Raw genomic sequence first — 15,573 nt, 5'->3', positions numbered from 1 at the left:
TGTCTCGATTGGCTGTCCTGCACCCCATGATGGATGTGTCATGGGTCAAAGTTCTTCACAATGTAAACAAATATGGCTGCCACGAACAGCGGCAGAAGTCCGCCGGTTTGGCGAATCGCGAACGAGCAGAATTCGCTGCGAACCGACCGCCGGGCGAACCGCAAGGCCATCTCTATTTGGGACTAATTCAGTATTGGCACATTTCTTTGTGAATTGTTCATGAAGGATTACTATTCGTTTATTTTTTCACTTATATTCAATTTTTAATATGTTCACTTAACTGCTTAAATGTGGTTTTTATGTTTCATGTTTATCTACCACTAGGGAATTTGTTTCTCATTATCTGAGACTTATATGGTGACACGTATAATTCTATTTCTTCCTTTGTCATAGCGCTACACATATATTTTTCTTATATCTCCCCCTACAGGAGTAGGACACTAGGCAGAAAAAAGACTTGGCTACGCCTATGGGCAGTCCTAGGTGATATACACCCCCCCCCCCCTCTGCTCTCTGCTACAGGTCTTCAGTTTTTTTCTGCCTAGTCAGGAGTAAGGACTTAGTTCCCTGCTGGGATCTCTGGTCCTGACAATTTTTTGGTTTTTGCTTTTTTCTGTTGAATCTTTTCTACAATCAACTGCTGGACTGGGCGACAGGCTGGACAGATCCAGTGGTCTCCCAAGTCTGGCCAGCGAGCACGTGCAGACCACAGCTACGCGCTTGGTTTGTTGCAACATAGTCCCACTGGACAGGGGGCTGGCCCTATGAGTTAAATGTCTCGCAAGGTCGCATACGACCGGGTCTCGGACTGAGTTGCAGCATTTCTCATGGCCGACAGCCCCCCACTTCAGTGGCTACGAGAGTCTGTCTGCGATTGTTACTTGCGCACTCGCTGGAGCGGTAAGGGGCCCCTCCTCTTTTTCCCTGGAGTGGTGTGGGGCGTGGGTACTCCCTGGGGTGGTCAGTACCTCTGGGGTTCTCCCCCACATCCCCCTTGGGTGGGTGACTAGACATCTGCAAATCCGCGCCCCCTGCGGTGGCCCTCCATTAATTAAGACTGCGGCTTTGCGGCCTGCCGAGCACTTGTGGTGGGCGGCTGAAAATTTAGGGATGCCACTGTGGGGGCTCTGAGGGTGACTCTGTTTTGGGGGGGTTGTTTGTGTGCGCCCTCCATAGGTGCCCCCTATGAGGGGCTTTAGTGGATGCCCCGTGGGTGGCCTCAGCAGTGCGCCCTGGTACCATCCATTGGTACCCCCTGTGCAGGGTCTCATCCAGAGCCCCCTGTGAGGGGTCCAGTGGTGCCCAATGTGTGGGGTATCTGTAGGTGCCCCCTTTGTGTGGTCTCAGCCAGTGCCCCTGTTAGGGGTGCAATGGTGCCCACAGTGCAGGGTATCAGTAGGCGCCCAAGTTTGGGGTCTCGGCCGGTGCCCCTTGTGAGAAGCCTTGGTCAGCATCCCCTGTGCGGGGCCTCGGTCGACATCCCCCATGTGGGACCTCAGTGATGCCCCTGTGCAGAGCTTAAGGCTGCAGAGGTTTCAGACGGTGCCCCCCCCCCCCCCCCCCCCGTGTTCTTTGCGTTTTCACAGGTGGCACTTAGGCATATAGGCAGGTAAATGGCACCCTCCCCTGCCTCATCGGTCTTGATTGATCCTATATCTGGCTCTGCCGTCGTGGATGTGGCCCACTTTGCGGGGTTGGTGGCCACACTCCCTGTCCGGTCAGTTAGTGCAAAACTGCAGTAACGCACAAGAAGGTTCTGGTTGTCTCCCTTATTACATCTGTGCAGGAAATTTTTTAAGATGGAGGATGCAGCTGTGGCTGCGGCTGAGGTGCCGGTCCCCTTGGTACCCGTAAACTGTCTCGCACAGCAAAAGGGTTCCCTTCTCCCCCCTATTTTGGAATATTTGTTCATATAGAGTGGGAGTGTCCAGCATTCCTTTGTGGTTCCAAAGATGCTCCACTGTGAGGAACCCCTTGTGTTGTCCCTCTTTAAAGAGTGGACTGTTCCACCAGTAGTGGATCCCCCTGGCTCTAGGTTGCTCAAGGCGACCATGATTCCCCCTGCTTTCGCTGAGTTGGTGGACCAGTTGGTCGGGGTGGCAGTTTGTATGCGATGCCTCTTGGACGCAGTTCCCTTGGTTGCTAAGCGCTCTGTTTGGGCAGTGGTGCTTAGACATGTATTGGGGCTTAAGTGTTGGTCTTCAGACTGGGCTTCTAAAAAAAGCTCTGACTGGGTTACCATTTCAAGACAATGTCTGTTTGGGGCTACCCTGGATGATATTGTTATGAGTCTCACAGTAGGGAAATGTACATGTCTTATGTCTTCCACAGTCTGAAATGGGGAAAAGGGCCTCGTAGCGGATGCGGTACTTCTTCTCGGCACGCAATGGACCTGGTCTGGTGAGCTGAGAGCGGGGCTCCCTAGACCCACGCACAAGTCCCCTTCAGCATGAAGGCGTGCCCTCACCTATGTCCTAGTGTTCCAGTCTTGAACCCCAGAAAAGGTTTTTTCCCCAATTGGCATCTGTCACCGGACTGTTGGCAGCTCTCCTTGAGGCTGTGCAAGCCCTGTTGCTTCAGGGTATGCTTGTCCCAGTTCCAGAAGGTCAGAATGGAGTCCATCCACATGGTGGTGGTGTCTCTTCATCATGGGGACTTTCGCGCTTCTGTCGACATATCACGGATGGCGATTACGTACTCCGTATGTGACTTCCTCCATTTTACTATGGGAAAAGAGCATTTTCAGTTTACGGTGTTGACTTTTGGTCTTGCCTCCACCCCTCGGGTACTCACAAAGGTCTTGGCCCCAGTTCTGGTGTGGTTTGTGCCACAATGTCCACTGTGCACCCGCGATCACTCCTGAGAGAGATAGAATGGAGATCTGTCAATGTAAACAGACAGATCTACATTCTGTCAGGAGAGAGGAGACAGATCTGCTGTTGATACTGATTTTAAACAGTGATCGGTCTCTTCCTCCAGGCAGTCCCATCCCCCCACAGTTAGAAACACTCCCTAGGACGCACAATTAACCCCTTGATCACCCGCTAGTGTTAACCTCTTCCCTGCCAATGACAATTATATAGTATTCAGTGGCTATTTTTAGCTCTGATCACTGTATAAATGTCAATGGTCCCAAAAAAGTGTCCGATCTGTCCTCCTCAATGTCGAAGTCCCGCTAAAAATTGCTGATGACCACCATTACTAGTAAAAAAAAAAATATTATAATAAAAATACTCCTGTTTTGTAGACGCAATAACTTTTGCGCGAACCAATATACGCTTATTGTGATATACATGTCGGCCTAAACTGAGGAAGAAATTGTTTTTTTTGTTTTTAAAATTTTAGGATATTTATTATTATATATTCAAAATCGCACAACAAATAAAAATCGCAGAGCTGATCATACCACCAAAAGAAAGCTCTATTTGTGGGGGTAAAAAGGACATACATTTTTTTGGGTACAACTTCGCACGACCATGCAATCATCAGTTAAAGCGACGCAGTGCCATATCGCAAAAAATGGCCTGGTCATTAAGGGGGCAAATCCTTCCGGTCCTTAACTGCTTGACCACTTAAGCCCCGGACCAATTTTCTGGCCAAAGACCAGAGCACATTTTGCGATTCGGCACTGTGTCGCTTTAACTGACAATTGCACGGTCATGCGACATGGCTCCCAGACAAAATTGATGTCCTTTTTTCACACAAATAGAGATTTCTTTTTGTGGTATTTGATCGCCTCTGTGGTTTTTATTTTTTGCGCTATAAACAAAAATAGAGCGACAATTTTGAAAAAAACGCATTATTTTTTACTTTTTGCTATAATAAATATGCCCAAAAAAAATTTTAAAAATTTTTTTCCTCAGTTTAGGCATATTCTTCTACATATTTTTGGTAAAAAAAAAAACAATAAGCAATAAAAAAAAACAATCAATAATAATTTATTGATTGGTTTGCGCAAAACGTATTCTACAAAATAGGGGTTAGTTTTATGGCATTTTTATTACTTTTTTTTTTTACTAGTAATGGCTATCTGCGATTTTTATTGGGACTGCGACATTATGGCGGACACTTCGGACAATTTTGACAAATTTTTTTTTTACACATTTTTGGATCCATTGTCATTTTTACAGCGATCAGTGCTATAAAATTGCACTAATTACTGTAAAAATAACACTCACAGTTAAGGGGTTAACCACTAGGGGTTAACCACTAGCTGGTTAGGAAGGGGTTAAGTGTGTCCTAGGGATTGATTCTAACTGTTAGGGAGAGGGGCTGTGTGTGACACATCACTGATCATAGCTCCCGATTACAGGGAGCTATGATCAGTGACAGTGTCACTAGGCAGAACAAGGAGATGCTTGTTTACATTAGCATCTCCCATTCTTCAGCTCCGTGAGGCAATCACAGGTATCCCCATGGACATCGAGTCTGCGGGGCCCGCAATCCTACTCACAGAGCTCCCGGCAGGGTGGTGCGCACGTGACCACACTGTGGAAAATTCAAAGGGACATACCTGTACGCCCATTTGCCCAGCCCTGCTATTCTGCCAACGTAAATGTACATGTGGCGGTTGGCAAATGGTTAATATTATTACAATACATAGGTCTATGCATTTAAAATGAACATTGTTCTAGTACAGGAAGAGACAACTGGGTACATCACTTAAGCACACTGAAAATTGAAAGCCTGATGGACTGGGAGGGGTTATATACCTGGGATAAGGACAGCCCCATTACTTCACATGTCAGTATCCACCCGAAAGTGACAATATATAACCCAAGGGTAATAGTTAGAAAGCCCCGTGTCCTGGGATGTATTATAAAAAACAATAATAATTGTTAAAACATAATGCACCCTAAATAGCTAAAAAAAAAAAGAACAATTTTAAGGTGTAGTGCTCCCTTTTTAAAAAAAATAATCACATGTAATAATTTACATGTAAACACAGGGTCTGCAGGTGAGTCATCTGTACACAACAATAGGGCAGAGCTGACCAGCATTAGTAGTTTCACACTGAGATATTGGGACACAGCACAGGACTAAAATTCAAGGGACAAGGGAATTTAATCTGGAATGGTTGGCAAGTATGAGGCAGCTGCTTTGGGCCCCACAACAATGACTGGGCCCAGTGCAGCTGCCCCTTTTGCCCTGCCTTAAAGATGGCCCTGGATATAGGAAACTAGTTCTCTTTGGGAGTAAAACTAATTAAAGTGCAAGAGGGAGAGAAGTAGATCTATTGACAGACTCTATTCCTCGTTTTATCCGAAGAGGACTAATGCATCCATATAAACCAAGTATTTTAAAATTTCTCCCACTTATCAAGCTACTTAGCTTACATCTCTTCCATCAGCATAATATTATTAATTTTGTTCATGCAGAAAGATGGGGGTGGGGCAGCAGCATTCTTCCAATACTTGGAGATTAATTGTCTAGCTGCAGAAAGGAAGAATTTTTTAATAAGCTGGACACTTGGAATTTAATCATCCCCGGAGAATAGACAATAAGCTATAGAGGGGCTGGGGGTTATGGGCTTATCGTAATCCTCCACGTAGATCTGGAAGATCTGAGACCAGAAGGGGCGGATAGTGTCACTATCCCACCATATATGGAGAGACATCACCAACATGTGTCCACAGCTGATGGAAAGATTCGATTGATAGTGACCAGATCCCTATACAATCTAGATATTCGTTTGTAATTTTTCTCTTGAGTATAATCTGAAATAGAAGGTTTGTGAGTAAAGAGGAATGCCTTGTGCCTGTCTCCAGCAGTAACCTCACATCCCAGCTCCCTGGACCAACGTTTAGAAAAGGGAGGTTTATTGTGGATGTAAGCCAGTAGAGTTTGTATATCGCTGATAGAGTGTGATGGAGGCCTCAGGTAAGAGAGAGATTTTCAAAACCTAACAAGGCCCTATAAATCTGATTTGAGGCAAATAATGTTTTACAATAATTGGATAAGTGTAATTTTGTTAACCAGTTTATCTTAGAAGAGGTAGCTGCAGGCTGGGCTATGTAAGATCCAAGGCACTTATGTACAAACAAACGGGCCAGGTGGATCTGTCATAAGACCCGAAAGTCGACAACCCTTTACCCTTAGGGAGGGCTATATTATCCAATGACAGACTTTATTGGCATGGGTCGTGGATACTGGATAGCAAGTAGCCATCTCTCCTGCGGTACCAGTCTTGAAGAGCCACTGAGGGGAAAGTGTAATCAGGGATTTATATGTGGACTCATAACCCCATAGTAGGGCTCGGAGATCTACAGGAGACATGTCCTGCTCCACCAAGGTAGAGGCTTTATTCGCAGGATGGGGAAACCACTCCAGAAGGCGAGAAACCACTGCAGAGGTGTGATATATCTCAAAATCCGTGAGTCCTGCTCCACCTTCAGATTTGGGGTAACAGAGGAGCTTGTGTTTCAGTCTGGAATGGCCACCACCCCAAACAAACCGGATCGGCAAAGAAGGTAGAGGGCAAAAAAGGTGGAAGCAACTGCTATGGGTAAAGCCTGAAATAAGTATAGCAACTTAGGGAGTAGATCCATTTATAAGATATTAATACGACCGCACCAAGAGGTTTGAATGTCATGCCGTGCTTAAGTCAACCATCTGATTTTCGTGAGGTTCGGACTATAATTAAGAGCATATAGGTCTGGTATGTGAGCTGAGATGGCAGTACCCAGGTAGGTCATTGCTCTGGGTTGCCAATGAAACTGAAAATTGGATTGGAGAAGGGAGATAGTAGTATGCAGCAGAGAAATGTTTAAAGCTTCCGTTTTAGAGACATTAAGCTTAAAATTGCTAAGTAAACCATATCTATGAATTTTGGCCAGTACGGAGGGGATGCTGATGTTGGGTAACATATAGGAGAAGGTCATCTGCATATAAGGATAATTTGCAATGTGTCGATGATGTTTGTATGCCATGAATGGAGGGATTAGACCTAATGGCTTGGGCCAGGGGTCCTATGACAATGGCAAACAATAGGGATGAAAGGGGGCAACCCTGCCGGGTACCATTGGCAATAGAAATCTCCTCAGATCAGGTAAATCTGGAATTTTATACTGGGAACTTCTAACTTAGAATTTGGAACTTTAAATTCTGAGTTTGGAATGCAGAACTCAAAATTTGTAGTTTGGAATTGAGAAATGGGAACTCAAAATAGAAAAAATATAATTCCCTATATTTAATTCAGAAATCTGAATTTGGAAAGCAGAACTTTGAATTTGGAAATCTGAGCTTGGAAGTTGGTCAAAAAAGGGATTAGAAATGCAGAAAAGTGCAAGGAAATGTATCATTGAACTACACTCCCAAAGATAATAAAAAGGAAAACATCAAAAAAGTAGTTGAAAATGTGGAGAAATGCAAAGAAACTTATCACTGATTAGCAAAACACTCCCCAAAAAAGAAAGAAGCAAAACATTTTGGGGTCACTCACCCTTTAGGCTGGGTTCACAACTATGTGAATTGGATGTGGGGTTTCCCGGCATCCAATTCCCATAGCAGGACAATGCGACTGGCTCTCTATGGTGCCTTTTTTGGTCCGTTTCAGGTCCAAATTCAGTCCAAAATTTGGGCTGAAATTGAACCTGAAATGGTAAATCAGCAAGCATCGGACTCCTGCTGTGTGAAGGATTCGGCGATGGTGTGAACCCAGCCTTAAGCTTTTCAAGTTTAATAAAAAGTTATTTAATGCAGAAAGATGCAAAGTGCGCCACAGAAGAGGAACAAAATGATAACGTTTGGTATGAAGTGCTCCTTTAACATTTTCAAGCTGATTAAAATAGAGAAAAGTGAAAAAAAACATAGCGATGGAATTTGTTGTTATAATGCTTTTGTACCCCTTCAACAGCCGTAAATTGTGATTACTGATATGTCTCTCATTACAATGTTCACTGCTATGTGAAATAATAAAAAAAAAAAATTCAAAAAGAAAAACATATCAATGAATAGTAAAATACACTTTGCAAAATGTTAATTTGAATACTGGCACGATCACTGTGTTGAGATTACATCTTCCTCCCCCCATAGTTCTAACTTTTTGTTATGCTACATTTAAGTGGTATTAGTGTTTATTCACTTGTGACGTGTTCATATGCTCCAAATGTATCATAAAGCTTTCTGTTTGAAATAAGTGTACAGTTTTTTGAACACACCGCTGCTGTTTATTGTATTTACTTCTATTCTCTACATATAGTAAGGTATTACTAACCCACCCTTTTATGCAACATTTCCTGTCACGTGACCCTCCCCTCCTCTTGGATCAATAACTTATATACAGTATGCTTTGAGATTACTGCTTCTGTTAACGACTAGAGGACCAGCCGCCACAGTTATACTCAGGCAGATTGGCTCCCCTGGGCCAATCGACATAGCTGTACGGAGGCCACTTTAAGAACACTAAGGGGGACTGCACACGATGACAGAGCCAATGCGCGTGCCCGGTGTCCGCGAGCACCCGCGATTGCTCCTGAGAGAGACAGGACGTAGATCTATCAATGTAAACAGACAAATATCTGTTCTGTCAAGAGAAAGGAGACAGATCTGTTGTTCATACTAAGTATGAACAGCGATCGGTCTCCTCCTCCAGGCAGTCCCATCCTCCACAGTTAGAATCACTCCCTAGGACACACATTTAACCCCTTGATCGCCCCTAGTGTTAACCCCTTCCCTGCCAATGACATTTATATAGTAATCAGTGGCTATCCTTAGCTCTGATTGCTGTATAAATGTCAATCGTCCCTAAAAAGTGTCCGATCTGTCTGCCGCAATATCGCAGTCCTGCTAAAAAACGCAGATCAACACCATTACTATTAAAAAAAATAATAATAATAAAAATGCCATAAATATATTCCCTATTTTGTAGACGCTATAACTTTTGCACAAACCAACAATACGTATTGTGTTTTTTTTTTTTCAAAAAATATGTAAAGAATGTAAAGAATGCACATCGGCCTAAACTGGCCAAGACATCATAAATTCTGCCAAGGTATGTAAACTTATGAGCACAACTGCATATATATAAATTTATATCATTATTTGTTTTTTCTATATTTATTATAATTTTTTATTTATTTATTTTAATTGTTTCAAATGTTTTAATGTGTTACGTACCTCATAGTAAAGCCTGATTTGTAGGATGAGACCTCTTACAGCCCTGGTTCAGGAGCCACTGGGATGGGGACAGTGGTCTCGTGAACGCAGTGGGGTAGGTGTGCCTGTGGAAGTAGTAATGGCTGGTACAGAAGCAGGATGAGGACCCTCCAGGGATGGCTAGAACTGCAGATGACAGCAGAGGCAGGAATAGGTCAGTGTCCTGATGAGCTGGTGGATGCAAGATTAACAGCAGGCTGGGCTGGATGAGACAAGCCAGGTGAGTACAGGAATACACAGAACTAGACAGCAGGCAGTAGCAGAGTCAGACAAGCCACGTTAGAGCAGGTAATCAGGCAGGCCAAACAGCAGGCTGCAGTAGGGTCGAATAAACAAGCAGAGGTCTGGCAATGGGTAACAAGCAGGAGGTAACAGCAAGGTCAGGCAAACCGTGGTTGGTATAGGAAATAACGGGTAGATCAGTCAAGCCCGGTCGGTACAGATGATCAGCTGGCAGACCAGGGGGTTACTAGGCTGCAGATCAAACAGCACTGCACAAGAGCAGCTGCTGTTCCTTTAAAGGCCTCTTGGCACCAAGCAGCGCTAGCGTGCACACATGTACCCATGGCGCACGCACCCACTGCGCGCACTGGCGCACCTGAGAAGCACACTGCCGCACCTGGGCAGACAGGCGCCGATGTTCTGCCTGAACAGGAATGAGCATGCACGCACTCATGCACCCCATTCTGCCCTGGCGGGTCCCTGACATAATGTAATGAATTTCATAAGGTACCATTATTTATATTTTATATGTTCTTATACATTCCTTTTATTATGAGTTGTATTATCCATATACTACATCTATATCACACCTATATATATATTTCAGCTTGGTTTTATTATTTCTATGATGTCTATCACTACTTAGTAATGCTGAGCCTTGCAGTCCCATGTGTACATAAACGCTATCCTTGTAGAGGAGGGACAGGCTTCAGGAGGAAGCCTGGCAGCTTTGAAACGCGTAGCCTTTATGCCTCTCAGTATGTGATGTCATCCCCTGTTGCCAGGCAATCTACACAGAGACTTTGGAGATGACAGCAGTGCCAGCTCAGAGGGTTTATGACATGCACTTTTTATAGACAAATGAAAACTCACAAGATCATACAATTGTAGAGTCTATACAATTGTACACTAAACTTCAATTGTGCCCTCTGGTGTTCCTTCTATATTTTGATTTAGAGATTCTTTCGCTCTTTTGAGAAGCTACAGCTAATGTAATATCTGGAACAGAGTTAACTCTTGGTGTGCTTTAATAGACTTTTATTGACTCTCGTTTTACGTCTATATATCCTATGTATTGCCCAGCATATATCATACTTCTTGCTCCATTCTTATATCTGCATAAATTACTACCACTGACCCAAGGGCATTTATTACTATTACTGATCATTAAAGCAGGGGGATAAAATACTTCAACTGATGCAGAGGCATTACTTTTATTGTCCACAATGTAAGAGTGCATTTATTACTCCTAATGACCACTGACACCAAGGCATTTTTCACTCCCACTGACCACCAATGGAGGGGCATTGATTACACTTAACACTGATGCAGAGACATTTTAGTCCTACTGACCACTAATGCAGGGGCATTTATTACTTCTACTGACCACTGATGTGGGGGCATTTTATTATTCTCACTGATGCAGGGACATTTTTTAATTTTACGGACCACTGATGAGGGAGGGGGCATTTTATTACTACTACTGGCAACAGTCCAGCCCACAGACACCCTGATGGTCAGTGAACTGGCCTTTTATTTAACAAGTATGAGGACCCCTGGTATAAACATCTTTTATCCTGATATAAAAATAAGGCTTTTAAATACCTTAATGCTGCCAGACGCCTTGTCTGTATAATATACAGAAAACAGTGATGTATATATATTTATAAATATAGTTACTGCTCTAGCTTGTACCCAAATTTAAGAAACAGTTGCTTAAATTCTTTGAACTGGAGTCATCTTTCAGATTAAAATCCTGAGTGTCTAGCTTCTCTGGAAAAGGCTGTATGTGTATACTAATGTGACACCCACCCCACACGTCAGCCCCTTCTTATATATAGACACATTTGTCCAGGCTGGGAACAGAAAGCACGGAGGCATTGTGTCTGTCTGTGTGTTAGGAAGATAACAAGCAAAGATGTCCCAGCCACAGGTAAGCTTTTCATATTTACTTTTTTGTCCAGTATTTTAGGTGTTTGTTTTAAATTTCATTACTTTTGTACAAATTTTCTTTTTATTATATGCAAACAATAGTAATGACTTTTTTTTTCCCCTCTCCTCCACTATAACAGTTTTGTAACATGTTTTTTTTTTTCATTTACATACTATTTTCTTTTTAACAATCTAATATATACCTAAACTTCCAAATTATTTCATATATACATACATTTGTATGGCCTCTTAAGTCTGTTTTGCCATTAGCTATATATTTGTTCACAACAGTATTTGTTTAGAATATTTTGGTACTGTTAACTTATGTACTATAAGGTACTGAATTGTGCCAATATATAATATAAGTGCTAGTGAATAATTTCTGACAAGCTATTCCTTAAAGGGGCAGTACAACCTGATTTTAATTACAATCCGAGTTTGGTAGGCTAAATCTTCCGCATGCTTCTCCAGGGGTGAGAATCTGCCACCAGCCTATGGTTAGTTCTACTGTTTACTGTATGCTCCAAGTCCACCAGGGGGAGAACCACTTTTTCCATAAATGGCACCACAACTACATATGGAGATCACAGGAGTGTGGACCCCACAAGATATAAGAAATTGGGAGATTTTAAATTCCAGTGAAAAAAACAGCACCATCAGTTCAGTTAGAACAATTATGCGATGGGCAGCTTTTTTCATAACTTTGATGAGGTTTGTGCACTTTTTACATTTTGAATGCTGACGTTGCCAGATTTAATTTCTGGGACTCTTCTATGCCACATAAATCTAACTTCTCAGATTCTGGTAATCTATTAAAACAAAAAGTATATTGTCCAGTTCTAGGAATTTCATTGAGAAGCCTATTGTAAATCCCTTCTGTGCCACAAAGCGTAGTCTTTGGAATTCCAAGTTTCTGAGTTGGTGCAGACTCTCTCAAGGTGACTTTGTGACTCACCAAGTCTAAATTAGAAGGCACTGTCATCTTTGTCACTCCTGCTCTTCAGTTAGATGACAACAAAATGTCGATCTTTATATGCAAGAGCTGCTGGCAGGTTCATGACCAGTATCGTGCCAGCTCCAGGATTAAGGTTTGCCCTCCCCTCCCCTTCTGAATGACTGCAGCATGCCATAATGCCTATGTAAAGGGAGTCTGTTATCTGAGCACTTGCACATTTCTTTGCCTGTGTTTATAAAGTAGTCACTCATGCTGCATAAACTCATTGTGTAATTTGAAATGCATGCTATCCATCATTTACATGTCTGCACAGTCTTTTTTTAATTATTTCTAGCACTTATACTTCTGCTGTGAAGGTTGTTTTGGTTTAATTTGTTGCTTTTTTACTGTTCCCCTGCAAATATGAGCGTGTGAAGAGTCCACAGATCTAGATTGTAAGCTCTAACGAGCAGGGCCCTCTGATCACTCCTGTATTGATTTGTATTGTAAGTGTACTGTCTGCCCTCATGTTGTAAAGCTCTGCGCAATATAAATCCTGTATAATAATAATAATAATATTATGCCATGTCACTTTTTTTTTTTATATATATATATATATATATATATATTTTTTTTTTTAGGGAGTCAGTGGATATTTGACTAGTCTAAACGGCCTGACTCTACTGCTCTTTTAAATAAATCCTAGACATTAGCAAGGATTTTCTTTAGACAGTGACAGTGTCAATAAGGAAGCGAATACAGATGAAGCCCACATGGCCAGAGATGGGGCACAGAATGGTTTAGTATAGAATTCTCAAATCCTCCTTCCAACTTCCACCCAAGTTACAATCATTCTTTTCTTAAAGTCCATGTAAAGCCCAAAATTTTTTTTTAGATTTAGGCAAAGTGTTGAGGGATTGGAACCCCTGTCAGATTATTGCTGTTTGTGTTCCTAGTAGGAAGAGTGGTACCATCCCCTACTCTAAAACTGAAAAAAAGTTTGGCTTTAGATATACCTCAATTACAGTGTGAAATAGTGATATATCCTCCATGATGAAACAATGCTCCAGTCATGTGCAATTGATCGCTATAAAATGTTACTACATAGTATTTGTGTAATTTACCCAATACAGAGCTATTTGATCCATATATTTAGTGATGTATTGCTGTTACTAAAGAGTAATCGCTACCAACTTTAGTACTATGACTGATCTGCCAAAAAATCCTGTGTAGCTCTAGGCTTATAGGGCAACTGCCAGTAGTCTTAGTAGTAAACGATTAAGCCCCGTACACACGAGAGGACTTATGTCCGACAGACTTCCGAAGGAGTTCTGCCGGAGTTCCGACAGAGTTCCGACGGACTTTTCGACTGAGCGGACTTGGCCACACACAATCACACTAAACTCCGACGGATTCGAACGTGATGATGTACGACTGGACTAGAATAAGGAAGTTCATAGCCAGTAGCCATTAGCTGCCCTAGCGTCGGTTTTAGTCCGTCGGAATAGCATACACACGAGCAAATTTTTCGGAGGGACCGGGTACGGCGGAGTTCCGTCGGAAAAATTTGAAGCATGTTCCATTTCTAAAGTCCGTCAGACTTTTGCGAATCAAAAGTCCGTTGCAGCCCACACACGATCGAATAGTCTGACGGAATCAGTCCGTCGGACTTTGGATGTTGAAAAGTCTGCTCGTGTGTACGGGGCATTAGAATTGCCTTTGCAGCTTTAGCCCTAATGTTAGGTGTTTTGGAGAATAGTGTTTTTAAATAATGGTACTGTTCAATGTCATGACCAGATGCTAGCATTTTGCTATTATCATGGTTAATGGATATCTGCACCAGTAATGGCAAATTAATAGAAGAAAACACTTGGCACTTTTGTCATGTTTGCTTTCCTCTTTGCTAAAGCCAGCCATAAGCAGTTAAAATCTCAGCTGGTTCAGCAAGGAATGTGTTCCACAGGAGGGATTCCTCGATCAACACTGACTGTGTTGATGGGGAAATCAAGCGATTTTTCTTTTTCTGTAACTACAAAAATCGCTCCATCTATGGCCAGCTTAAAGCAGATGTAAACCCTCTCCTATACCCAGTGACGTGAACAGCGTCAGATGATACACAGAGATGAAACAAATCTTCCTATATAAGTTTTACATGTATATCTTCGCCTTAATATACTGTTTAAAAAGTGCACATTCTGTTATGCCGTGCACACACGACCGGTTTTCCCGTCAGGAATAATCTCTGAAGGTTGTTCCGACGGAATTCCGCTGAAACTGTCTTGCATACACACAATCACATCAAAGTCCGACTGTCAAGAATGTGGTGACGTACAACACGACTAGAAAAAGGAAATGCAACACTAACTGCTGTTCAGTTTGTGCTTGTGGGTTTGTAGTCAGTTCGAATCTGTTTTTCAGTGAGCTATTGTCCGCTCATTGCTGATTTTCAGCTCGCTCTTCACAGGTTCTTGCTGTTCTTCAGTGCCTTCTGTTAAGTTCGTTCTGACCAGCCAACCATGTTGCGGTTACGTACTCGTCGTAAGTTCCTGCTGTGTGGGGGCTTGGTGTTGGGATTCATACTTTGACCCAAGCCCAGTCCATGAACAGGGCGAGAAGGAGTTCATGGACCAAGAATTGGTTACTCCAGCTTGACCAATTCTCTCATATGTCTCATATGTCTCTGCTGCGTGAGATCCAGGAGAATAATCCTGATTTAAGGAATTTTCTCTGGATGACGGACCCCGTTTTTCACCATCTGTTGGCTTTGCTCACCCCTTATATTACAAAGCATGACACCTGCATGTGACAAGCCATCACTCCAGAGCAGAGGCTCGTCGCCACCTTGCGGTACTGTACTTAGCGACTGGGAGGTGTCTACAAGACCTCAAGTTCTCTACAGGCATCTCCCCCAGGATCTAGGGATTATTATTCCAGAGACTTGTTCTGCCATCATTCAGGTCTTGCAGAAGGACTACTATATTAGGGTAAGTTTTATCCTTTAATATCACATTATATGTATTTAATGTTTTCTAATGTATTGTATTTATTTAATCGTTCCCTAATTACCATGATTGTAATATGCTGTGAATGTCCCCTTTATCTTCATGCATGCTGTAAGCTTTTAAAATGCTTTTTTTTTGGCCTATATGCATATTTGCCTTCACTAACCTCCCCAGCATGCTATCCTGGGCCCATATTCACCTATAGCCTAGTCCCTTAACAATGTATTTTGTCAACTCCATTGTAGTGCTTTACCCAAAACACACCCTAAAATGTGTACAAATGTTATGTGTGTCCTTAAATTCAGGCAGAGTGCCAGAGGCTTTTTT

At 42.6% G+C, this 15,573-nt stretch overlaps 1 protein-coding gene across 3 annotated transcripts in view; it reads left to right on the top strand.

The window, feature by feature from the left end:
• The window catches only part of STIMATE (STIM activating enhancer), a 188,934-nt gene that overhangs the window by 159,168 nt on the left and 14,193 nt on the right, over positions 1-15,573 (top strand). The window contains exon 1 of one of the 3 annotated variants that reach the window (XM_077452268.1): positions 11,168-11,311. The exons of 1 other annotated variant lie outside the window; for it this stretch is intronic. In XM_077452268.1, coding sequence (XP_077308394.1) covers positions 11,297-11,311 — 15 coding nt within the window. In that variant the 5' untranslated portion in view covers positions 11,168-11,296. Of the gene's footprint in view, positions 1-11,167; positions 11,312-12,314; positions 12,399-15,573 lie in introns of those variants that run through there. One more of the 3 variants, XM_077452267.1, reaches the window with a different exon arrangement.

This window comes from Lithobates pipiens, unplaced genomic scaffold (genome assembly GCF_037356315.1).
Source record: "Lithobates pipiens isolate NorthernLeopardFrog02 unplaced genomic scaffold, aLitPip1_a1.2 Scaffold_23, whole genome shotgun sequence".
NCBI classification, from domain to species: domain Eukaryota; kingdom Metazoa; phylum Chordata; class Amphibia; order Anura; family Ranidae; genus Lithobates; species Lithobates pipiens.
This window is presented reverse-complemented; position numbering and strand designations above follow the sequence as displayed.